Source organism: Cebidichthys violaceus, unplaced genomic scaffold (genome assembly GCF_023349555.1).
Source record: "Cebidichthys violaceus isolate CVI_PGR_0920_01 unplaced genomic scaffold, fCebVio1.0.p SCAF_3, whole genome shotgun sequence".
Taxonomy (NCBI): domain Eukaryota; kingdom Metazoa; phylum Chordata; class Actinopteri; order Perciformes; family Stichaeidae; genus Cebidichthys; species Cebidichthys violaceus.
In genome coordinates this window covers 9384748-9409945 of record NW_027176483.1, presented here as the reverse complement: position 1 = coordinate 9409945, position 25198 = coordinate 9384748, and the positions used below count along the sequence as shown (strand labels likewise).

Genomic DNA, 25198 nt, shown 5'->3' with positions numbered 1-25198 from the left:
TTAAATATGATACATGTGTTACAGATTATACTACCCAAACATATGCAAAAAAGCTTAAACCAGCTGCAACATCAAATGCTGCTTGTGTATTACTGCATGGTGATAATAATCCAACAATATAAAGATATATTTTGTTTTTGTTACTTTTACTTAAGTTGCTTAAGATCTGAATAGCCTACTTCTTCTACCACTCTTTCAGAGACTTGAACCTGTTGGGTGGGTTGGGTTAATTGGGAGATATTACTATGGAAACAACAAGTAGATGTAAAATTGAAACAATTATGCTTTCAGTAGTAGGGTTGTGTAATAGAAAATGAAAAGGGGAAAACTGGCAATGTCACATTCTACAGTGTTGCAACTGAAACACTCCCCAGGCAACTCAAACAAGTCTGTGTTTTTTCTCTCTAATATCTACTGAAGCAGGTCATTAAGATGTTTCAAGAAAAAATGTTTCATCTGGCTTCAGCCACAAACCTTTTGGCACAAAATACCACTTAAATACTTTTAATACATGGACCGTCTAGCAGACTGTTCTCATAAAGGAAGGATATAATTGCAAAGTGTGGTCTGTTTGAAGCCATAGTTAGCTCCAACCTCCCAACTCAGTCTGTCCACGTCAGGCAGGGCTGCTTAAACAAGTTTGAGCACCTTTTCAGTCCTTACTGGAGACAGACACGTGTGCATCCATATTTGAGGATTCATATTAAACCAGCTCTCTCAAGAGCTATCCTTTGTATTGCAAAATACAGCAATACCAACCATGGCAGAGGATAGTGAAATGCTCGACTCAACTCAACTTTATTTGTATCAAATCTTATGATCTCTGTGTTGTCTTGATTCAGTTGTAGGAAGTTGTGTGACATCCATACCTCTATGTCATATAAACATTGCACTAACTTATTGATAGGGAAATATCTTCTAGAGATACAGAAATGTATAGTTGGATGTCATCAGTATAGCTATAAAACTCAATTCTATGCTTTCTGATGACATCACCAAGTGGTGGCATATCGAGATTAAAAACAATTGAGCCTAAAATAGAATGTTTCAGGAACCCCAAACATGAGGTTAAATGAATATAACTGAACACCACAATATGCAATTCAATTTAATGTGCCAAAAAAAAATGCATTTGCATTTCCTGAAATGTTTGAGATCTGAATAGCAGTTTATGGTGCAGCACAGTAATTTAAACATCAATTCACAGACTTACAAAGGGATGTATGACTTTCTCACACATGATTCAACATAGTAGCCTCAACATAGTCTTTTCAGACACAAACTTATCTTTTGTTCACTACTTTTCTGGATTCCATGAGAGAGAAGGCTGGACTTGAATACTTCCTTCACAATTCATAACTGAAGGTGCTGCAAAATTAAGGAGTCAAATTACTTACGTCAGTATTGATGAGGTACCAAAAAGGCTGCAGCTGCCTCAAACTGAACAGCTTGCACAGCAAAATGCAGTGCTTTTAAGGACATGCATCTGGGCAACAGGTCTTTCAAGCTTGTCATCTTGTCATTAGTGGAAACAAGCAGAGGAGTTGTTTTTTGATACAGCCGTGTTTTTACACGTCTGGAGTTGAGTCCTGTATGCAGAAATGTTCCTCAGCAGTCTCCCCACCTGGAACTCGTAAATCTTTACGCCTATGTATTTCTTTATAGTAAATAATATAAAGTTCGTTGTCCGGCCTCTAAGCAGTGAGCCTTTGTCTCTCTCTCTCTCTCTGAGTTATATTTATGTAGTTGATCTGGGGCTTTCTTTGTATATTAAACCGGCACACGCTATACTATCGTCACCCAGCCTTGAGGGTTTTCTTTTGTGTGTTGCATTAAAGAGTTACCAGATGTCTACAGAGCTATCATGAGGAGAAATGCATATATTGTGATTCTAATTCAAATGTGTTCTGACTCTTTTTAATATGCAGACGTTTGATTTCACTGGAAAGTACAACTACTCTTGAATGTACTCCCGATGCTTGTTTAATGACTTAAAAGCCAAATGGAATTTTTTTAATTGATCCAGCGGCTGAAACCACTCTCACCATATTTCTCAACTCATTCTCTTTCATGTAACCAAGCACCCAACCTGTTTACGGATTTGGTAGGTCCAGCAAATATAGACTTCATATACAAATTCATTTTGTTTAATTACGTATCACAAATCAGAACAGCTGGCAATAGAACACAGAAATATTGTTGCATTGTTACTGAATGTAATTTAGCCCAAAATATTTTGCATGATGATGCTGTGAGAAAGTGCCTGTACTTAACAAATACACTTTACTGTCCCCAGTGCTATTATTCTGCAATAATGGATCAATGCACACCTGCACACCTGGCTCATTGTTGCATCGGAAGTGGACCTGCACAGGATCCAGATCATTTATATGAGTTTGTTTTGGAATTACAGCCCTAAATAAGCATTTTTCTTTAGTTATTTTTAAGCAGCAACTAAACAGCATTACAGGAAATTATACGAACCTTTGTGTGTAACAGAGCTAATTTACATCATCATTGTGAAAATTTAGATTCACATTCAGATAAAAACTTCACTGTCCATCACAAAGCAATGAACAATTGTCTTTAACACAGTTAATAGGTAAAAATACCCCCCCACATACACACACACACACACACACACACACACACACACACACACACACACAGCTTAAAAAAACAACACACACACTGAGTATGAAACAGTGTCCAAGTGCATGTTCTGGTGGGATTGACAAAAGCCATATTTTTTACAGTATCCCAGAATGACCAGTCAAACTTTGTTTCTATGGAGATCCTTGCACAGTTTTTACATTACCTGAATGCCAATGTAGTTCTCCAACATGCTTGGAAAGGGAGGGGTGAAAAGAGGGGTGTTAAATTGGATGCAATCTACAACGTCACCACTAGATGCCACTAAGTCCTTCACACTGCTCCTTTAAATGACCATGTGTGAAAATCTATGGTCATTCTTCAAAGATGCACCCATAGGACGGGGAGCCCCCTGCATCAGCAGCCTGCAATGCAATTGTTGCTCTGCATTTACAGACAGACACACTCACCTAAACAACCTACTTTCATATGTCTCACGATCTTATAACATGATTCCAATCACAGGCACAGAGTCACTTTGCCCTCAGAGAACCCTTCCTCCCAGCTCTGACATGTCTTATCATAACACAGAGAGCACACAGTGCAACCACACACTTTTTGTACTGTGCAGGTGTGCATAACTAATCTGGGGGAGATGTGTGTGTGTATTATTTTAATCAAACTATCAAATGCTATTGGCATGAGTTTGGCATTTTGAGAAATTCAACAATTTGAAAAATAATTGCTTTCTTGTTGAGCGTTAGATGAGATGATCGATACTTCTCTTTCGCTCAACAGTCAATACGTAGCTGGAGCCAGCAGGCGGTTAGCATAGCTTATAGCATAAAGACTGAAACAGGGCGAAACAGCCAGCCTGGCTGAAGCTTCATATTTAACGTTGAGACGTGATAGTGGTAATGATCGCCTCATCTCAGCAATAAAGGGAATAAGCATGTTTCCCAAAGTGACAAACTATTCCTTTAAGACTGGAATCATATAATTGCACCATTTCAATGTTTATTGATTAAGGATTATTGATGAGGTCATCTGTGTGAGACTTTATTGTGATCTGACATTCTCCCTGGTTAGGATAACATGGAATTGAGACAGCATAAAAAGTGTATGTCTTTGTAAGGAGGACTCATGTTCAACATGTGTTGTATAAAAATGTATAAAAAGGGTGAATCACATCTATTAAACACAGATAGCAAACAGAACAAAGGCATTATAGACCAGTCTTAAAAAGTCCAAAGTTCCAGAAATAGTCTCCCTTGTGGTCCAGCATTTCCATCAGGAGAACTGCAGGACTTTCTGCAGTGTCCTCCTGAGTGGCACCCTCTCCTCGGGCTTGCTGTCTGGGATCATATCAGCGCTCCTCTCTGCACTCAGCTGGATGCCTGGCCTCATCTCTCTGACAGCCTGCAGGCCTGCCTGAGTGATGTTCCTGCAGAAGTCTACCGTGACCTCCTCCAGGCTGTCTCCGTGAGCCACCACTCCCTCCAGGCTGCAGTCGGTGATACGGACGCAGTTCTCCAGGTGGAGGCAGCGCAGCTTCCTGCAGCTCTGCAACACGGAGATCACATCCTGGTCAGTGATGTGTCCACAGCCAGACAGGGTTAGCCAGAGCAGGTTGGGACACCTGTAGCACAGACAGCAGTCAGTTACATCATTAATCAGTGACAGGTTAGCACAAACATGATGTAGTACAACCAGTACATAATCTGTTCTGTGTCATCACGCCTCAGGACATATTGTATAGTGGGGAGGGATTAGTTTGTTAAGTCTTAGGTAAGTCTTAAGGAAGCAATGCTGTTTGGCGTGTATGTTGTCTCTTGAATAGAATCGGATAACATAAAGATTCGGGGCCTGATCTGAACCATGTGTGAATAAGATCTAAACAACTCTGCTGTGAGGCAGCACATGGTCTGCTTAACAAATAGAGCAGCTTAATACCTAAAGACCAAGCTTTCTTTTCTTTACACGCTGTCCTGCTGGACATGTGTTTCTGTCCTGTAAAGAGCTTTTGTGAACAAATGGAGTATGGAGAACAATTAGAGGATGTTGATGATGAATTATAGCTTGACAAAAGGGCATTTTGTCATGATATATTTTACAGAATGACTTCTAAATGTGAAGGTGAATTGCTGCTGTGAAATGCATGTTGACTGCATGTTTCCAGGCGGTGTACGGAATGAACTGCAATCTACTGGCAGGCCGGGACCACACAGAGCACTCTAGTGGCAACAGATCGAGGATGTCATTCAGTTCACTGATGCAGATTACATAAAGACTTACATAATCTTACCACTTCCCCACATGTGAGCTGCACATATTCCAGTTGCCTGCAAGTGTTGAGGGTGCTGCCCCAGTAACATCTGAACATAGGGTAGCACAGTCAATCCACGTGCCCTGTTGCATTGCTACATAGGGCCAATGTTTATCAGCGGATGTGACTGCACGGTAATGACTTTAACCAAGAACAAAGAAAAAAGAAGGGATGGGGTGGTGGAACGACAACAGCTCTTTAGAGATTCAGCATTTATCTATCTATCTATCTATCTATCTATCTATCTATCTATCTATCTATCTATCTATCTATCTATCTATCTATCTATCTATCCATCCATCTATCTATCTACAGTATCTTATATGCCGTTCACATTAAAACAAACAGCATGGAGGGCAGTCTGGTCCGAGCACAAGCAGAACACCACCCTGCTAACCTGTAATCACCAGTTTAATGACCTGTTAGGTTTCCATGCTGTTATTTTGTCTGGTCAAATTATCCAGTGGACTCTAAAAGGAACTGCAGACATACATTTAACATTCTGCTGCTTTTGGTCTCTCAAGTGGAAGGGTTTGTATCAACTATACCAAACTGAATTTTTGGACATCTTACTATCGTCAGTTGTAAATATTTTCCAAAGCATATGTCAGCTAAAACTATAAGCAGAAGTCCTAACTTATAACTTAAAATATTAGCCCAGGACGTGCACTCATTTTAGGAGAGAAAGATTCAATTTATTCAAGTGGAGGACATGACATTTTGGAATGAAACTACTCAGAACTATTTACCCATGCCAAAGCTTCTTGTGCCACCCACACTGGCATGTTGAGCATGTTCATCTAGGTTGTATAACTCTTGTTGTATAACTGTGACCTCAAGATAATCAAAGTCAATAAAACAGAGTTCTTGATTTAATGTATTCATCTGGCCATAGTGGAGCTTCAGACAGTACACCACACTATAAAGAGGCCTAAACCTGCTGTGTTTTATATATTTTTTACCATTAAAAAACAAACAGACATAAGCTTGGTGTCAGAGTTTGCGTGGAGTATCATCCAGAAAGAGGCAGGCAGAGACAGACGCACATGTTTATTCCCCTTACAGCAACAAAGAGCCAATTGTTGGCTCCACCTGCCTGCGTAAACTTCCAGTCTGCAGCTGACTGGGAGGGTCTGCGGCCAAATCACTCTTTATCAGCCCCACAGCTTCTCTGCGTCCCCTCCCACTTTGTCACGTGCACTTGCTCTCTACTTCCTCTGACAAATCTGGGAGGGTTTATCAGTATGCAACGAGTGTGCCTTCAGGGCGTTGAGATACAGCACCCAGAAAAAGTAGGTGGTTCTAGTTTTGACTGGTCTAACAGCTCTCGTGTCTTGCGTCTCAAATTTCACAATACAGGAAATCCTCACAGGGTCATACACTGAGCCAATGAGCCAGCCCCTCGTCCCTCCTCTTGTCCCGGCCAGCTGCGGTGGCCAGACTCCCTCACATCAACGGCTATTACTGGCTGCCTTGAAGAAATCATCCAGAGACCTCATTACGCCTCTCCACACTGAGTCCTGCATGCAGCCAGACACGCACACAAGTCCAAAAGCCAGTAGAGCTACGTTTCAGGGTCCAATCAAATCCAACTGTCACATTATTCAATAAAAATAATTTGATATTTGACCACAGTTATGTTAGTTAATAGAATCAGTCTTATGTCCCACAGATGTGTCACTTGTCTGTCTCTAGCCAGCTCCAGATACTCCATCTGTTTCTAATGATTTTCTACAGCTAAACAAGGCAGTTTCAGTAAGCCATGTGCCTCTGAATGAAGTGTTCACTGCAGTGATGTGAATGACCCTGGAAAAACTGGACATTATGTAATTATCCTCAAAACACATTTTACCAAGAATACAAAATTGAATTAATACAAATGTTTGTGAAAAGCAGCTGGCTGGACAAAGTGACAGTGCAATCAATAATGTTACACTAAAAGTTCTGATTAAACATGTGTTGTTAATTCAGCTCAAAGGTCATATTTGAGGTTGTGGTTTGTACTTTGTCTGGTAAGAGCAAGTATTCAGATCCTTTACTTAAGTAAAAGTAGCACTAGACTACAATGTGGAAATACTCAACTACAAGCAAAAGTCCTGCATTCAAAACTTGACTTAAGTAAAAGTATCATCAGCTTTTACTTTAAGTAGCAAAAGTAACAGTAAGTTGTATGCAGAAAAATGGTCCCTGCTGTCTGTAAAAACAGCCCTGTTTGCTTTGCAATGATACATTTTCCAGCAAATTAAGTTTATTTAGCTTAAGAAGAAGAAGGATTTTCTTAAACACTAAAGGAACCGTTAATCCTTCAGTTCAAAGTCACTCAATTTGGAGGTAAATGTTTTTAATCTGAAAAGTAACTAAAGCTGTCAGACAAATGTAGTGGAGTAAAAAATATAATATTTGCCTCTGAGATGTAATGGAAAAGAGTTGAGGTATAAAGTTGCATAAAATGGAAATACTCAAGTTAAGTACAAGTACCTTTATTTTGTACTTAAATACGGTACTTGAGTAAATATACTTTAACCCAGGGGCCAAGACTCACAAGAGAGCTACTAAAAGAGTAAAAGCAGAAAAAAAGTATTTTTGCTGAAAATTAGCTTACTTTTTGTGAATTACGAGATCATTTTACTTTTCATTTTACTTTAGGTAGTTCTTCAGATGACTCTTAAGTTGAACTGCTAGGATGTTACTGGTAGTAAGTATACATTGTTTTGTTTAAGGTGTCACAAGCCAAAAAGCCAATGCTTTAGATTAGATTACAGTACTGTATAGTACTAGTGTTGTTTTGTTCACCCTCTGTTGGTCTATTTCATCACATAACTCACGACAGAGCGGGGGGGGGAACCACACACAAACACTCACATGTGGCAGACATGGGTCAGGAAAGTGCTGACGCGGCTTTCGTGTTTACTGCAGATGTCCTTCTGAAACGAGCTCTTCAACCAGTCCTCAATGTTGCACACTTGCAGGACCCTGCTGGAGTACCAGCAGACTGTCAAGTAACGCAAACAAGGTCCCAGAACAAAGTTGTCCTTCGTCAGCTGACATGGGGAGCTGAAGTGGAGGAGAGTCCAGAGGCAGGGGTCCAGGAAGACCTCGCGCAGCTGATTACAGGTAAGGGACAAACTCCTCCGGCTGTCCTTGTCCAGGAAGGAGAAAAGCTGGAGGAGACATTCGTGGTTGAGCTGGGTCAGCTGCATGGTGAGCTGTCCTAAGACAGAAAGAGAGGCCTCTGTCCTCTGTGGTAAGCAGCAACAATGCGCCTGCAGCCCGCATTGTGTGGCCCAGATACATGATGCCTCCTCAGGCACATGCTGCAGGCCTGCACATATAAGGCCGTGGAGTGCTCGCTATTTTGGGAAGACAACTGGCAGTACGGTCAAAGAGGGAAGTGTTTGAGCCGTACGCTCCCTTTCCATCTGTCATGGCTCTCAACAGGCGACAAGCGCTGGACTCAGCCAGATGTTTACACTTTACTGGCCTAGTTCTCAGATAGGCCTGCAGATAGTCTACACACAAAAAAGAGACTGTATAGACTGTAGAATGTATAACAGACTGCAATAACAATTTGACCCTCACTGCAAAACGATAGTAATTTGACACTAGAAGTTTTTGCATTCATTATTTTTTAAAAGGAGTTGGCCTAGATGCCTTTTCAAGAATCTTTAAATAGGTAATTCAACTTTTTTTTTGTGGGGAACTATATCGAACTGTAAACATGTCTGTTTGTTTGCGTGTCATTTCAAATGGTCATTTTTTTTAAAGATAGAGTTTGTGCAACAAATGAAAGGTAGGTTAATGTATTGTCTGCTTCATGTAGGAGCAAAAATATCAGGATCAAATGAAAATATAATGCAGTCCAACACCATCCCAAACACGACTCACAATGAGTCGAGTTAGCCTCTCTGCACAGCGTCAACAACAACATACGTTTTACAAAGGAAGTACAGTTTATACATTAGAATCGGTTGAATCAAATCAAATCAAATGAAGGCCCAACAATAAAACTTTACCAAGTTATGATTCACATACAAGGTAAATACACTGCCTAATCATGTCATGACCCAAACCTGACTAACCCTTCATGTAAGTCACACGTAGTGATACGTAGGCCTAAAGGAACACAGTGAACTATGACTCAGTGTAGGTTTGAAACTGCTCAGAGGACATACTGAGATGGCAAAAAGCCAAAATACCATTAAGTCGATGTCATGACCCCACACTACATTACCAGTTATATCCTGTTCCACTTGTTATTGCTAATCTCTAAGAAAATGTAAGACATTGGGAAATGCCACTGTTGGAAAGTCAGATTACAGTCTGTACTGTGACAGTGTTTTAACCAGACCTCTGATCTGACAAACACAATGCAATGTGACGTATTATTAGCAGCTGTGATCTAGCCTCCAACAGCAAAAGAAGGGGGGGGGGGGGGCACTTGTGTGTCATTAATGGGGACGGAGTAGGGAGCACACAGCCACCTGTGAGCAGGCGAGGAGGAGCAGCTGTTCATCATCATACAGGAGTGCTTGTTCCTCCTCGAACGAGGAGGCTGACTGGCTGGCACGTGTCCCGAGGGGAGCTCTTATGCGAGTGTGTGTGAGTGTGTGTGTGTGTGTGTGGGCGGAGATGTTCGCTAGAGGAAAAAAACATATAAAAAAAGGCTTGCTGAAATGTGCTCTCTCTCCTTTAAGGTCGTACATCTCAAATGCTGTTTTCTATTGAGCACAATTAGAGCGTTGTGGACAATAATGTAAACATAATGTATCCTCTGGTGTACATGTGTTCAACGTGACATGTAAAAAGGACAGTGCCTAACATGTACAACAAATTGTGAACATATGGTAGCTTATACTTCAAATTTTCTATTAAAGTTCCTCAAAGGACTTAAACCACTGAATAAAAAAAAAAATACATTATCAGCTAGAGTATATGCTGAAAGAATTATAGGCAAAGAAACATATTTTGATTAAGTTTTGTTGGTCTTTAATTTAGAGCTGCAATCAATTACTTTCATTATTAATGAATCTGCCAATTAATTCCTAGACTGATCGATTAAGTGTTTAACATTGAAAGAATTAGAGAAAAGTGTCCAGTGCAACTCCCTAGAGCCTATGATAAAGTCCTCAAATCATGTTTTCGGTCTGATGAGCCATCTCAAGCCCAAACATAATCAGCTCATTATAAGCAGGGCAAGAAACTGTAAATGCTCACAAGAAGCAAGAACCATTCAATTTGTTTGACATTTCTTCTAAAAAAAATTACTTCAATGCAGAGTTAATTATCAGAATAGTTGAAAATTATTTCTTGACCTTCCTATCAATTCAGCTAAACATTAACTGTCCTGTAGTTTAATTGATCTTGTTCTTAATGCTGCATACCAACATCTGTGAACATTATTAACTGTATAGAAGTTTAAACATCTTTTAACTGTAGTAACTGTATGAATCAGAATCCTATGGCAAAAGTCAAAGAAGGTGAATCACAAACTCCACATGGATTGTAAGGGAGGTTTTCGCCTCATGAGACAGTGTGGTTGCATGATTCTAGGCCGTTATTGTTCTGACTTCAGTAATTAAAAAGCTTCTGCCACTTTAACGTTAATACTTTAACTGCTTAAAAGAGTAATGGAAGAAAAAAAACTACCTCGTCTTCCTGTCTACGTATTGAGCGACTGCACTAAAAGATTTGCAGACGGAGTGGTCTTCAGAAAAGGGTAAACTTCAAGATCTTTTTTCTTCACTTATAAAAACTTTTATCAGAGCCTGTTTCTAAGCCTTACTCAGATAAACATAAGACAAACAAAACAATTTGAGAATGATCATTTCTTTCACGTTGGTTCTGGTCAAGAAGTTAAAAGAACTTTCTGAAGCACTAATGAGTAGCTGTCAGTCAATAAATGCATCGCATTCTATATCCTAAAACCTCTCGGAATAACTGGAAAACAGAACGACAAGGTTATCAAGAAGAGGATATTACAAAATTAGAAACTTTAAAAACAATAGAAACTCCAAATATTGTTACAATGACAGTGTCTTGACACAATACATTTCTTCAGTCTAGGCTAAATATTGGACCAACTGAGGTTTTCCCAGGCTACAGCTTTACTTCATTATGTTTAAACAATCACATTTGGAATCTATTACATAGAGAGAACTCCATCTCAACTGTGGAATAAAACATTAAGGAAATAAATGCAAATAGTCATACTAAACAAATCTCAAGCAGCAAATAGATGATGTTGCCATGCAGATCATAAAAAACAAAATAGTTGCAAATACATTAAACGTGAAAATTACTATTTAAACTCAAGCACGGTGAGAAATGTGATTGAGGTGAAGCCAAATGGAGTGAATAGCTGGTCCGAGGCAGTCTGACAGAATCATTATATAGCTTGGCTGGCTTCCTCTGCTGCCGCCTTGTCTGAGGTATCACAATCAGTTGCAGCATCCATTGAGGCCGTGTTAGCTTTATGCAGTTCCACCATGTCTTCACCCACATTTCCCAATGCAGCGTCAACTGGGGCTGCCACATCCTGGGTATTCATGTGTGAGGCTGGCACATCAATCAAACCCATGTCTGCTGCAACCTTGTCCTGAGCAACTGCTTCTGAAGGACCGCTGTCCGTGGCTGCTGTGTCCACAGCAGGCTTGTTTGTGGCGGTCTTGTCTGAGGCTACCTGCTCGGTCCTCTCCACGTAGAAGAGGATGTAGGCCTTGGCCTTCCTCACCACGTCCTCGTTGGTCAGAGTCACTGTGCTGTCGTTGAAGTGGTACCATCGGCTCTCGTGGCTGCCATATGCCGTATAATGCCCTGATCCAACCCTGTGAACACAGACACATATCACGTTCTGCTGCCTGGCTTCTGATGAGACTGTATTTATTGCTGCTCAAGTGAGACGAAAACATTCAGCTCAGCAGTGCAACGTCGCCACTTAGAGGCAAGAGGTAAAACAGCAGCACTGGGTGACTGTCAGCCAACTGTGGTAAGCAGAGCTTAATGCCAGTGTATGAGAAGTAGTGAGTGTACGACTGAATAAATGACTTGGTCTTTACTACAGGAGTTGTGTGAGAGTTTGTAAATTCAGGTTTTTATATACTTTTGGTGTTGTGAAACAGCCACCATTTACTTAAATTCATCAAAACTTTTGAAAGAATTTTTTGTTTACGGTGGAGGCATGCAAGAAAAACACAGTTTTATCCATGAATTCAAGGTAACAGGGTGAGTAACCGGTATACAAATGGTAAATTTGGGGGTCCCTAATGCTTGGGAGGGGGCTTATGGGAAAGGGTTAGGATAAGGTGTGTGTGAGTGGGGGGCTCCTTTATTATAATTCACTACGTGTTTACAATTAGGCAAGTCATCTCAATAAAATATGCAATAATTAAGATCAGTGTATATAATGGAATAGTGGCTTTTTGTAACCTGACCCGCTACATGGTTTGTAACACAAAGGCATCCGAGGAGCCTTCATTGGAAACTTTCCAAAAAAGTAGCGGGTTAATTATGGCTGGCCACTCCATATCCTTGTGGAGAGCCCTAGATATATGCAATATCTGTTTGTACTAAATAAAAATGTAACAAATATATATTTCAACTTCTCCATTTGTGTGTTTAAAACAGGGATGCTGCAACAACTCACCCAGATCCGTGATGCACTACGACAGCAACGAGGTCATACAGGCAGCTTTCTGGTAATGAATTCTCTGGCTGCAAACATAAAAAAAGACAAGAGAAGATATTTCCTCACAGTACCAAAACCATCACGCCACAGACCGCTCGGGAGCCTTGATCAATTAATATAAATACAGTTAATACATTCAAAACACACAACAGGATATTTATGACACACCAGCTTTTACCCGACATGCTCTGTGACGCAACATTGTATTTGTGTAATCAGCCCCTAATGATGGCAGAGAACCCCGCCACAGACAGAGTGACACCATGTCCCAACAGCAAGCGCTACGTTAGGTCATGTAAACAGATCACGTACCGATCAACTGTGCGCTCAAGTTCAGACGTAACCAGTTAAATGGGTGGGTGAGTACTTAGTAAAGTCTGTACTTTTTAAACCAAAAACATCCATTTTATATTGTGGTACTGGTAAGTACATAAAATACAGCAAGTAGTAAACTTGTATTGTACAAAACTAGATATTCTGAGAGTTCGAACCCGTGTTTTTTAAGAACTAATATTCAAACATCATTTTTGATTTGTAAATAGATGAGAGGCTCCACCAACACAAAAATTACACAACTCAAAGAACAACAACAATAACAAATAATTTGAAAGCAAACTCCAGTTTAAACTAGATCCCCGTTAAGAGTTTGTCAGATAACAGTCACGGTTGAACAGCGCCCCCTGGAGGCATCAGTTTAGACACCAAGTGTTTGACACAGAATGGCCTAATAAGTACATTACATGTGCTACACAAATAATCTAACAAAAAAGATTGATTGCTCTATCAACTACTTTCTCTAGTAATTGTTTTGTCTATAAGATGTTAGAAAACTGTGACATATGGCCCCCAAAATCTCCCAAAGCCCAAGTCACGTCTTGTATCGTCCAACAGTCCAACAGTCCAACACAAAGATATAAGTTATCCATGAATTTTAAGCATCTTTGCTGATCATTGACCATACCTGTCATTTTCCAGATGTAGAGTCCCTCTCGTCAGTGAGCTGATGCCAACATTCATATCTCTGGTTGTAAACTCTCAAAAAAGTTTTATTTTCTATAGATATAAATCCATTATCAGATGACTAAGAGGACAATTTAGTTTTAATCAATCACCAGTTTGGTAAAGGAACAATTACATTTTTTTGTTTATAAAAAGACCTTCTATATCTATATTTTTTAAATAGTTTATTCTTGGTGCTGTCTGCGGCTTCTCCGTTCGTGCCCAGCTTGCAATGTAGCCATTTTAGTTCACGTCATATTTCACATCCATTTCCACGTCAGCTGTCTAGCATTTCACTTGAGCTCTTTCCATAGTCTGAATAGTGTCTCGACTCCTTTTCTAAGTTAGTAAACCATACCCCTTCATTACAAAGGTTTCACTTTGCACAAGTACTCTAAGTTCTTGTGGTATTGTGAAGTTTCTGACAAGTATGACTGAGATAACACCAATAAAAATTCCACCAAGACCACTTTGCCAAACTTGGATTTCTCTTGGAATCTTCCACAACAGCAGACACAGAAAGCAGGGATGGCATATTAATAAAAATCTTTGAGATTTGTGTTTTTTTTAAACTGCAGTTCATTTTTACAGCGGCCTGAACTGAAAGAGCCTCTGACCTGTAGCAGTTCTTACTGTGCCACTAATGTGGTATATGAGCCACACCCGTTTCATATTCATTCCTTGTTCGTCATTTTTAGACTCACCTCCAGTAAGTAGCGCCTCATGTCCAGGCCTTTCAGTGGAAACTCCACATAGGTATCCACCTTGTTTCTTAAAAAGGCCGTCCAGTGGAACCTTTTTAGGTGCAGACACAAAACCTAATATAGGAAATAAAACCTCCAATTATACCCCAACACAATATTTCCCCAACTACTTTACTCTCATAAAAAAACCTTTCAAATGAATTCATTGTAGAAGGAATTGAGAATGTCTGTCTCTACTTTTGGCAGCTTCTGAATCCAGAACTTCTTGGTGGATTTCTGCCGCTTTTTACACTTATGGCAATAGTACAGCTCCGTTTCATCAAGTTCTTCCAGGTCAGTGAAGCTACGCAAGCAGTCTAAAACATAAACAAACAATAGAACATGCTGTCATTAACCTCAGCAGTACATACTTAGAAAGTAATACCACCAAAAAACTCCAATGAGTCACTACCTCCGACAGCGGGAAACTTACCACGCAAGGTGCAGGTCGGCCCTGGCTCCTGGTCCTTACTTCTCTTCTGTCTGAACTGGCTGGGAATGTCCAAAGACAGATCTGAGTGAAAAAGAATGGACATCAATTCTCACATACATCATAATGCTTTAATAATGTTCCCCTGACTAATTGTGTTGAAAGAAAATACTGAGCCTTTCATCATGCTGTATGTGACTATTTACAAAAAAGAATTGTCTTAAGGCCCAAACGCACCGAAAGCAAAAGTTGACACGCCTCATTTGATTTTAAACAGTGAAAGCCAGAGTATTATTAACATTAATTATTCATTATTTATTTGATAAAATATTGTCATCCATAGGATTTTATTCCTTTTAGCTTGCTCCAAACACGTAATGCGGCTGCAGAACCGTTTTGGTCACTGGATCCTCATTTGATGCTCTAAAATCAATACAAGGTATGAGTAGCTACGCAGCGCTTATGATGCATGTTTGGTTATAAAAAAAGTAAAAAAGGTGTACTTCAGAACATGCGCGTCAGACGCTTTAAGTTTGTTTGGGTCTTTACCGAGAAAGGGATCAAACTTCCGAGATTCTGTTCCACATATCAGGCAGTTGACTTCATTCTGAAGTATGCCACCAAAGTTGGATGTGACAACACTGGCAGCCCCATTTCTGTAAAGAATTAAAAAGCAAACATAAAGCAGTTATTATTAATACATTACATACACATTCATTCTGGTGTTCAATCAATGTATGAGCTAAAGAATATGCAAACATCATATTCTAAATGTGGACCAGGCAACGCTACAAACTAGTAAATGCTATTATTTGTAGATACAAAATCATTTTTAAGGCTGCATGGGCTTACATGCAGCATTTGCCGTCTGCAGTGGAGAATCTGACCCCGTCCTGAGGTGAGACTGGGTGAGACGCCCCGTTGCGACTGTACTGGAGCTCCCTGTGGAGGTGGTCCAGCAGGTAACGCATGAACTCGTGTGCATCCTGCTGCTGATAGCCCCTGGACACAAACACACAGCTTTAAATCACATTGTTCCAGTCAGTCATGCATATTGCATTTTTGATAATATCTCGACTATGATATGCTTCAGGCAAACTTAATGAAAGCAGAACTAAGAAGGAAACGGTTTACTGCTCAGCATGAGGAGCTTAATTCTGGCAAACTCTCCGTACACTCTTGGCATACCTGAAACTTGGCATGATTTTCCATATAGCATAAAATAAGGTATCTGGACTGAAGGCTGTCTGGCTTCCTTGCCACAGGGAACAAAGGGTTTTCCTGAACTCCTCCACCAAAGACCTGTTCAACATAAAGCAACCCTGTTACCCCGATGCACAACCTGGGACAGTCAACATCCAAAGCCTGTCCCATACTCTATGGTTGTTGTTTTATAGAGGACACAAGACTTTCAAATGCATGACACACAAACACATACTCAAACTTGTGTCAGGATGCATTATAATGTAGTGTTTGTCATTCATTCATTCATTCATTGTATAACACAATTTCTGTGTATTATTAAAGTCTAAAATCAAGATAATTACTGCTGTTAGGAGCCTCATCAGGAAATGTTTCTAAGTACACAAGTAACAATTTAATCAATTTTATACTTGCTGATAATATTTGTTAGATCATTGCACTCAGCCCATAAAGCCTCCCTCCGACAGAATAGGACCTTACACACTGGTGTCCCCTTGGCTTCGGGTGTGGTACATCCTTCTTCCTGCCGTCTTACCGCTGCGTAGAGCCACTGCAGGCAACTCCTTGAAATAACAGCTGAACTGCTTGATGTTGCTGTCAAAGAAACCCGTTTTGTTAGAACATGCTTGACACCAGAGATTAGCACATTTAGCAAAACAGGCAGGAACCCCCATTTTAATTATATGAATGGTCTCTAAGCGTTCCACTTCTTGATTAGGTCTTACCAGTCACCAGAGAAAACAGACAATGAAATAATTTGATGTGTGTGTGAGTGTGTGAGTGAGAGCGAGTGAGAGACTAAGATTAGATTAACACCACACAGTAAAAGTCCAAATTTCTACCTTGAGTGATGAGCTATAGAGGGGCCTTATCAGCACAATGTACCTAAATATACTTAACATCTGTCATTTCTCTGTGTAGTACTACAATGATATTCTCTGAAGTCAAATTACACAGTAAGTAGTAGACAGTTGAGTTGCATATTTGTAAGTTATTTTGGGGTTCAATGAGTTGGAATAGTAACTTAACTCAACCACTTTTCAGATCTAAAAATCATAGTAAATCTATAGCTGTTAGGGGCCCAGGCATTTTAACACCATACTAATGAATGGTAACTAAAGGCTGCCTGCAAAGTAGTAAAACAGATTATGTTTATTAAAAAACAATCTATGGCATGCAAATGTTCAGCAGTAATACAAAATGTACTTGATATGTTATCATAAAAAACACACCAAGAAAAATGCGTTTCAGCTGGGAACTATGTCCTCGTTCCCAAGCAGCCTGTGCGAGTCCCCTGACTGTGCCCCAGACTGTATTAATAAAGGATGACTTGTCATGGGGCCCTGGGTCTACAGGGGCAGAGCTACTGAACCATGCTGCAAACCCAGTTTACCACCCACATACCTCATCTTCAGTGCAGAACCTTACCTGAGGGACTGCAGAATGGCATTCATGAAGCATGTGTTTCCTAAGTTCCGCAGACCTGTAGCTCCTAAAGCTGCCCCATCCTGTTAGAGACAAGGGAAATGCATTCAAATCTTAATATTCAGTATATATAAACATAAATATTGTGAAAGGCTTAGGAAAAATTCAGACTAAAACCAGGTTTTAAGCTAACATTTGCCATGACTCGTACTTGTAAATGGAAAAGAAATCAATCGTAATATTTTCAGCCACTTACGTTGTCTTTCAACAACTTGCTATCCGAGGCTGGGTTTTCCTGAAGTTTTCTTTTCCTCTGTCTGTCACCCATCAGCACTGAGCTGTAGGAGGGAAAATATTTAATCAGGACGCTGATGTTGTATTGAGCATGATGTGAAATATACTTCTCATGTATCTTTTGATTAGGCATTGATACATCTTAACTTGCCTTTAGACATTCAAACACTGTGAAACTATCAAAACTACTGCTACATTATAATGACTTATTATAAAAGCAAAACAATAACACAAACATCTTTTTTCTTTAGATTTGCACTTACTTTTCTAAACTCTGCAGATGTTCCCGGACCTTCTGCACCTGCCCAAGCTTTGTGTCATTAACAACAAAGTCATCACATCTGTAACTATAAAATACACATTAGTCAAGAAACAAAAATGTACTTGCCATAAAAACACTGTCATAAACATATTGTATTGTGTTTCACTGTGGTAGCATGCAACATGTGTAAATGTGGCAGGAGTGATTGTCATCAAATACGTCTCAATGACAACAATCCCTTGACTGTTTGGTAAGGTTCCACTGTGAGTAACAGATTGTAGACATAGATGTGTTGGTCATGAAAGACACTCACCAGAATACGCTGTAGTTGCTGCAGTCCATGCAGACAGAATGATGGGATTTCTCTTTCTCCTGTTTCTCGCCCTTCTTTTGACTGACGCCAATGACTTGACTCTCTTCAAAGTGTTTCTTTGCATGCCCATTGACATATCTGTATAGAAAGAGATTACTTTAGCACACACACACACACACACACACACACACACACACACACACACACACACACACACACACACACACACCATATAGAACCACCAGAAAATAATCTAATATTAAGTATTGGCCTATGTTATGCTCACACATTTTACAAAATAATCTGCTAAAAAAATAAAAGAAGTAGACATTGCAGTTTTGATCGTGAGGATAACAATGATGCTCCTCAGTGATGACAATCAGATCACATTTGATTTTTTTTTTTTCCTGATCTTTGCTTTGACAGTATTCTGGATAAACATATACAAAATATTTAACTCATTTGCCAAGCTCAGACTACATAACATGTCCTTGTTAAAACAAAGATGGTAACTGGAAATTAAACATTTCCTCGATTACATTTGAAGAGTCTTTGAGGAACTGGAAATGTTTCCAAAACAGTGGTAAAGTCTTGTCATATGAGTTATGTTTTTCAAAGATTTTTAAGGAATAAAACATGCTTAGCGATGTGATTTAAATGCAAAAGCAGAAACTAGGGTTATCTACAACTATCCTAATAAAACCACATATTTTTTAAGGTTTTAAGAGACATTTATAGACAGCAATCTTAGTGACCACTGACTGAGTTATTTATTTCTTTATTTAAACCTTTATTTAACCAAGAAAGTCCCATTGAGATTAAAAATCTCTTTTTCAAGGGAGACCTGGCCAAGACAGGCAGCAACATAAGTAACACATAGTTACAGACAGAAAATACAGAACAAGACAAGTTAAAAGAAACTAAAAGTTAAGAGACAATGACGAATCAGAGTTAATTTCAAAAACATTTACATTTTTGGGAACCTGCCTGTATTTCTTTCATTTTAGATTTAAAAGCAGTAAGTGATATCAGTTCTTGAGTTTTAAATCATTCTGCAACATATTCCACGATGAGGGTGCAGAGTACACAAAAGCCCTTTTACCCATTTCCGTTCCGTTATGTCGACTATAGATACTTTAATGTATGTATTGCAGCCCTTACATGGTGGTATAATAGATTTGAAGTCAAAATGGTTCCCAAAAGGTCGGAGACACACACGTTGCTACTGAGATATGTTTGCTTTTCCAACTCTTAACTTTAGTTGTAAACAAAACGGCAACTTACCTTCCACAATGGACCATCAGACAAGTGAGGCAAATCCATGGACTCTTATTAGACCTACAAACTGGAGATAAAAGAGGAAGTCTTACTTAAGAGGGATATATTTTTATAAGACAGTGTATTGTGCGATTTTCTTTTGAATGGACCATTCCTTCATGTGTTCACTGTGATCTTGAGTTAACTTGTAGCTAGTTAACGTTACATTAGCTATCTAACGTTGGTTGATGTTAACATGAAAGCAAGGGCTGGAATCCAAATTATTGCACTTGTAATGTAGCATCTGTTAACGTTGGATGAAAGGATGCCTTATCTTACCGTTGCAACACCAGGAGAACGGAGTACCGTTAGGGAGCCTGGAGGTGTCGATGGGACCGCTCACGTTTGAGTTCAGATGAGGGCACTCCATCGGCTCACGAAGTCAGCTAATGTCAGCCAACACTACAACACCAACAGCACCAGGAACAAGGCAGCTAACAATAGTTAGCCAATTAACCTAGAGTAGCTAGCTAACGCTAGCTGGCCAACTACTTCAGCTCGCGAACGCACGTTTTCCGGTTCTTTGCTCGCGCTTAACCGCTTGATAGCGACAACATTTCTTGCATGATTTCAGGATAGAGCAGTTTACAGATAATACAGATAATGCCGTTTCCATCCTGACATATTGATAGTTAACATAGTAACGTTAGCTTTGGTGTAAAAGGTACTTGGTAACTGCTGGCGTTTGCCACAAACAAATGGAAATACCTTGAGGAAATGACGTAGTTTCTGCCGGCTTGGCCTTTTGCCAGCTAACGTTATAAAACAAAGATGAAAAAGGGAGTTAGTTAGTTACGTTTTAGTACTTCCTTCTTCGCTTACATTCCCCTAGCCGCTTAGAGATATCGTATGTGCCTCATATTTGGGTCGGCACTCTTTTCTATTGTATTAATACCTACTGACATTTAGACACCCTAATATTCAACCGAATTAAACCATGATGTGAGACTTTAAATTAGTTTAGAAGTGGCACGCATGCGTAGTGGCCTCGCTTCCGATCGTTGCCTTTGAATTGAATATGCAGACTATTAGCTATGTCAAATATTCGGGGTACTCATCCCAGAAGTGAGAAATCATTGTTTTGAAAGTCACAAGTAAGTCACAAGTGTTTGCACTCAAGTCCCAAGTCAAGACAGACATGTCCCAAATCAAGTCCTGAGTTCTAAACAAGTCATAATGTATTTTTTTTGTTGCCAAATGTAATGCCATTTTAACGACAAAGTAATACTATATTACATTTACAAAACACATGATTGCTTTTGAAAATATGTATGTTAAAACAAGTTGGTTCAAATATGTATGACTGAATCACCTCTAGGTTAAGAAAGTAAAACACATCCCATAAAATAAGACATTCCAGTGATTCTTATGCAAAACTGCTTTTATATACCAAATACAAGGCATGAGCATAAACATTTGATATAACAGCGACACATTTTAGGAAAATATGACAGGTTGTTTTTGACACTATTGTGTTGAGATGTTTACAGCCTAAAACAAAAGATTCACAAATGCTGAGCCAGAAAACATAATAACAGAGTATGCAGTGGGCATGCACTTCACAAAAACACCTCTAAATATATGTGTTGGGTTTAGAATTGGCATATGCCTTCAGAAGACTTCAGATAAAAAAGTTTGAGCCAGGTGATGATGCAGTTATATTTTGGAAACATTAAAATGCATTGTTAGAAAGCATTTGAGGTAATTGTGCACAAGCAGATGACTACCTGAACTAGGAATGATGCAGTTCTGCTCCCGTGTGTTTGTCATAAAAAAAATACTGAGTTGCTTCTAAAGGAAATATTTCTCAAAACTTCAGGGCAGCACTAAACAATGAATTTAATTATTAACTGATGTGCCCACTGTTTTCTCAGTGAATCATTTGGTCTATACAATTTGTAAGAAATCATATAAGGCATAAGCAGAGCAGGAAATCCTCACAATTGAATAGCTGGAACAAAGAAAACTGTTGACATTCTTCCTGGAAAAAGGACTTCAACGATTAATCAATTATTCAAATGGTTTCAGTTGAATCAACGGATCAATTAATTGACCAATCGCTGCCGCTGTGATTGCTTTTGATTACACTTATGACTTATCAGATTTATTTAAATTGCTAAATGAAAGTATAGTATAAAGTTCCCAGGAAATAACACAACTTAAGACACATCACTTTGCACATGTTGTGGGTGAAACAAAACATGAAACAAGAAAATGGCTTTTACATGTCAGTAAAAAAAATCTAAATTGAACTTAAATGTTGCAATCAGTTATGTTTGGTACACGACTATTAGAGTTATAATACACAACCAAGCTGATACATGTTGCCATCAAGGTGACCTGATTTTCTATGCCATTTCGATTGCCTTCTCCTGAAGAGGTGAGCCAGACTGGAGGTCTTTACTTTTCCCTTCTGCCTTCATTTTGGGGCTCTTTTTCCTAAAGAAGAACAATAAATATTAATGCAATTACAGTACAGTGGCCATTAAGTGTAAGTAATGTTATTGCTTTTTAGTTTGAATTATTTCTGTAAAACTATAAAGGCAAAGAAAAAGAGTCTTACTTTGACTGAACGGTCAAGACAATCACAGTTATGAAGATGGCGGCAGTAATGACAGAAAGCAGAATTCCACAGATGATGGCTGTTAAAGAGCACAGTTGAGTAGCATTCATGTACATTGAATACATTGAACACTAGAAGTATATAACAACATTTTTATGCAGATAGTTGCAACTTAGAGCCTGATGTAAAATGAGTGAAAAACAAAATCTACTGACTAATAGGAGTGACTGGCTCGGCTTCCTCTTCTTCCTCGCCATCGTCTTAGAACCCAAACAGTTAACGTTAACACGATGAACAACATATAATTGTATCGTGTTTTTTTAAAGTGTCATATACTGACCCATTAGTTTTAAAACATGTATTGACATGATGATGTTTCAACATGCATAATTAACAGCAAATGGAGAGAGATTAATGCTCACCGTGGATGCCTTCACAGGTGGCGTTGCAGCTCGCTTGGTCAAAAAACCTGTTTCCGTTTCCAATGCATCCAGACCAGAGGAATTTTTTGCATTTGTCATGAACAGAATCGTAGTAGTATCTCAAAAAGTGACCACTGCATTCACCTATGGCCTTTTTAAAGTGGCAAGCTTGGGACACTGTGAAGAGAAAACATCATCCCCATTCGAAAGTAGTCATTACAGGGGTTGCAGTTTATAATATATAATAATAATAAATATATTTAAAAAAACAAATAGGATTGATCATGTCTAAAATTGCTCAGCTATACAGCACATAATTAGATGATTGAAACTTTATCCAGCAGTATAGCCTCTGCACATTTATTCACATTTTGTCCTACTCCTCCACCACTTGGTGGCGTATTGCTAACACTCATGCTGACACGTGTCTTTTCTCTGAAGAAGTAAAGTAATAAGGGGGCAAAGTAAAACTCAACAATTTATGGGTCTATTAAATTGACTCACAAAATAGCATCAGCATTGATATCATGTCGATTTTGCCGTCTTATAATGAACATGGTCCTACATGATAATAATTTGGTTGAGGCAGATCTCAAGAAGCCCTTCCTCTCTTGGTGCTTTAGGCCATAAAACTCTACCTCATTAGGCAGTTTCATGTTCCAAAGTCCTTACAGCCAGGAAGAAGGACAGCGTTTCTTTCTACACTTGCTTGATCCACATATAGGTGGCCTTTATAGTTACATTTAACATTTTGCATATTTAAAACAGAGCAGTGAATCAAGATGAATTACATTAATAATCTTTTGCTAATAGTGTTTAAAACCCTCTTACCATCCATGGGGTAGATTTTTTCTGCATTGACGGAACAGTTCCTTATGCACTCTCTTTCATTTTGAAAACGGTTGGCATTTCCTCCTTGGCCTTTGAATAGGAAAGGAGTGCACTGATCCTTGATGGGGTCATAATACAAAGAAAAGGTAAAGCTTGAACCTTCACCTTCTTCAGGGGCCAATTGACAGAAACCTGTTGGATGATAACAAACACTATTAGTTAGATAGCTTTTGTTTGTAAAAGATGATGCTCTGGTTTTGTGGTTGGAAGAACTATTGGCTACACAATAAGCTGGTGAGTTGACCATTGCACAATTTCTGTATGATAGGTGTTTCACCGAGCATCATCAGCACATAACTAATGTTTAACTAATCTCATCACCAGATACCCACTCCCTTTTTTTATGACAGCAATAAAGAGTTTCATTTAAGGTACTTTTTCAGTCCTCCCGCCCTTCGTAGATTTCACTGAAGGGAAGTGGTTTCAAACGTTTATTTAAGATCGGATTTTTTAACCAAAAATATACTTGATTTTTGAGGGAAACTAACTCAGGAACTGCCTGGCTATTCATGGATGCTCAATAATTTGCAACGCTGTGAAGTGAGATGAAGTTGCAGGTCGACAGCTCATCATGCTCAGGCTCAGACAGAAATGATCTCAGTGTTTAAAAGTTTAGAATTATAGAGGAAGGAATTGTCCAGTCAGCTTAGCACAACATTTAGCAGTGTGTAAATAACATTTCCAGGAGAGTAAAGGTACAGTAAGTACCATCTGTTCTTTTTTGGTCACATCTAAAGACAATCATTGTTGGCTTCAGTTGCTAGTTACAACATAAACATAATGTCAGTAAAAAGGTAAAATACAATTATATCTTGCTGAGAGATGCAGTTTAGAATTACACAATGTACTGAAGCATGTTTTTTACCATCAAGTCTATCGATTCCTGATTGAACATCACTGTTCTGTATAATGATTCCGCCTAATTTATTTTGGCTTCCGCCAATGTAACCGCCATGTTGATCTGAAGGTACCAAAACTCTTTCTCCTTGATTCGGTTTCAGAAACATTATATTTAAGTGAAAAACATTGACAATCATATAAAAGGTAAAGAAAATACAATATTTTACTGTAATGTTTTTTAAAAAAAAGCAACAATACACAACGCAAACACTTGATTCTTCACTAAAGACGAGTCTTCGTGCTAGTTTCCTGACCTAATCTGAAGAGTACACCTCTGGTCTATAGAACGCTCTTTGGTTACAATTTTAAATTAAGAAGAAAACAATTTGATGTACCTGGATTCGAATGGCCGATGTAGAATGCAGAAAATGCAATCCCCAAAAACAACAGGTGCTTCATCTTGCTGCTTGCCTTTGTTCTGTCTTTACCGGAGTGAGTGAGGGTTGTAAACCAGAGTGGGTTGTCGACCTTTGGACCGATATTTCCTCAATGGTGACAACTGCAACTGAAACGGCAGGGAAGGATATCTTCCTCTTTTTTATTATCTTTATTATACAGTACGTAAGAGGGTTTTTATATTAGGTCGAAACCAACTAGCTCCAAATGCAGATAATATGCGTGGGTTAATATTGCTATTGTTGGGTGTTATGTTTAAAACACCTCACGCCTCATTCAGGTAACATTCAGGCTTAAAGATGACTCCTGCTATACAACAGCAGCATACACAAATTAGCATAGATTAGCATATTGACTGACTTTATTTTGGTCATTGTATGGAGCTTTTGCATCAGAAATGAGATTACCTGAAGCAATTTTAATGAGTCCAAATGCAAC

The 25198-nt window shown here is 39.1% G+C and overlaps 3 protein-coding genes across 3 annotated transcripts; all 3 read right to left on the bottom strand.

Moving 5' to 3' along the window:
• Nucleotides 1-1094: 1094 nt before the first annotated feature.
• Nucleotides 1095-8212, bottom strand: fbxl22 (F-box and leucine-rich repeat protein 22). The gene is given in 3 exon segments (XM_068723684.1): nt 1095-4231; nt 7781-8143; nt 8145-8212. Coding segments are annotated over 3 exon segments (780 nt in total). The 3' UTR covers nt 1095-3882.
• Nucleotides 8213-9881: 1669 nt separating this feature from the next.
• usp3 (ubiquitin specific peptidase 3) lies at nt 9882-20291 on the bottom strand. Its single transcript, XM_068723529.1, has 15 exons — nt 19868-20291; nt 19556-19616; nt 18272-18409; nt 17960-18043; nt 17659-17740; nt 17406-17485; nt 16458-16571; nt 15963-16076; nt 15627-15776; nt 15324-15430; nt 14778-14858; nt 14543-14661; nt 14306-14419; nt 12561-12628; nt 9882-11742 (listed from the first exon to the last, which is right to left on the bottom strand). Exons 1-15 carry the CDS (start codon nt 19956-19958, stop codon nt 11304-11306), a joined length of 1842 nt encoding a protein of 613 aa, XP_068579630.1. The 5' UTR covers nt 19959-20291; the 3' UTR covers nt 9882-11303.
• A 660-nt stretch (nt 20292-20951) lies between these two features.
• si:dkeyp-73b11.8 (BPTI/Kunitz domain-containing protein) lies at nt 20952-24816 on the bottom strand. Its single transcript, XM_068723097.1, has 6 exons — nt 24700-24816; nt 23405-23596; nt 22574-22750; nt 22367-22411; nt 22152-22230; nt 20952-22027 (listed from the first exon to the last, which is right to left on the bottom strand). The coding sequence occupies exons 1-6, from the start codon at nt 24761-24763 to the stop codon at nt 21937-21939; spliced, it is 648 nt and encodes a 215-aa protein (XP_068579198.1). The 5' UTR covers nt 24764-24816; the 3' UTR covers nt 20952-21936.
• Nucleotides 24817-25198: the final 382 nt, after the last annotated feature.

Excerpts from the sequence above, each read along its gene's own strand:
- usp3 (XM_068723529.1), bottom strand. The coding sequence starts at position 19,958 with ATGGAGTGCCCTCATCTGAACTCAAACGTGAGCGGTCCCATCGACACC. Across the intron at positions 19,617-19,867 it reads GTTCTCCTGGTGTTGCAACG|TTTGTAGGTCTAATAAGAGT; the intron begins GTAAGATAAGGC and ends TTTTATCTCCAG. Across the intron at positions 16,077-16,457 it reads AGCCAAGGGGACACCAGTGT|GTCTTTGGTGGAGGAGTTCA; the intron begins GTAAGGTCCTAT and ends TATGTTGAACAG.
- si:dkeyp-73b11.8 (XM_068723097.1), bottom strand. The coding sequence starts at position 24,763 with ATGAAGCACCTGTTGTTTTTGGGGATTGCATTTTCTGCATTCTACATC. Across the intron at positions 22,231-22,366 it reads CGAGCCAGTCACTCCTATTA|CCATCATCTGTGGAATTCTG; the intron begins GTCAGTAGATTT and ends GCTCTTTAACAG. Across the intron at positions 22,028-22,151 it reads GTCTTGACCGTTCAGTCAAA|GAAAAAGAGCCCCAAAATGA; the intron begins GTAAGACTCTTT and ends GTTCTTCTTTAG.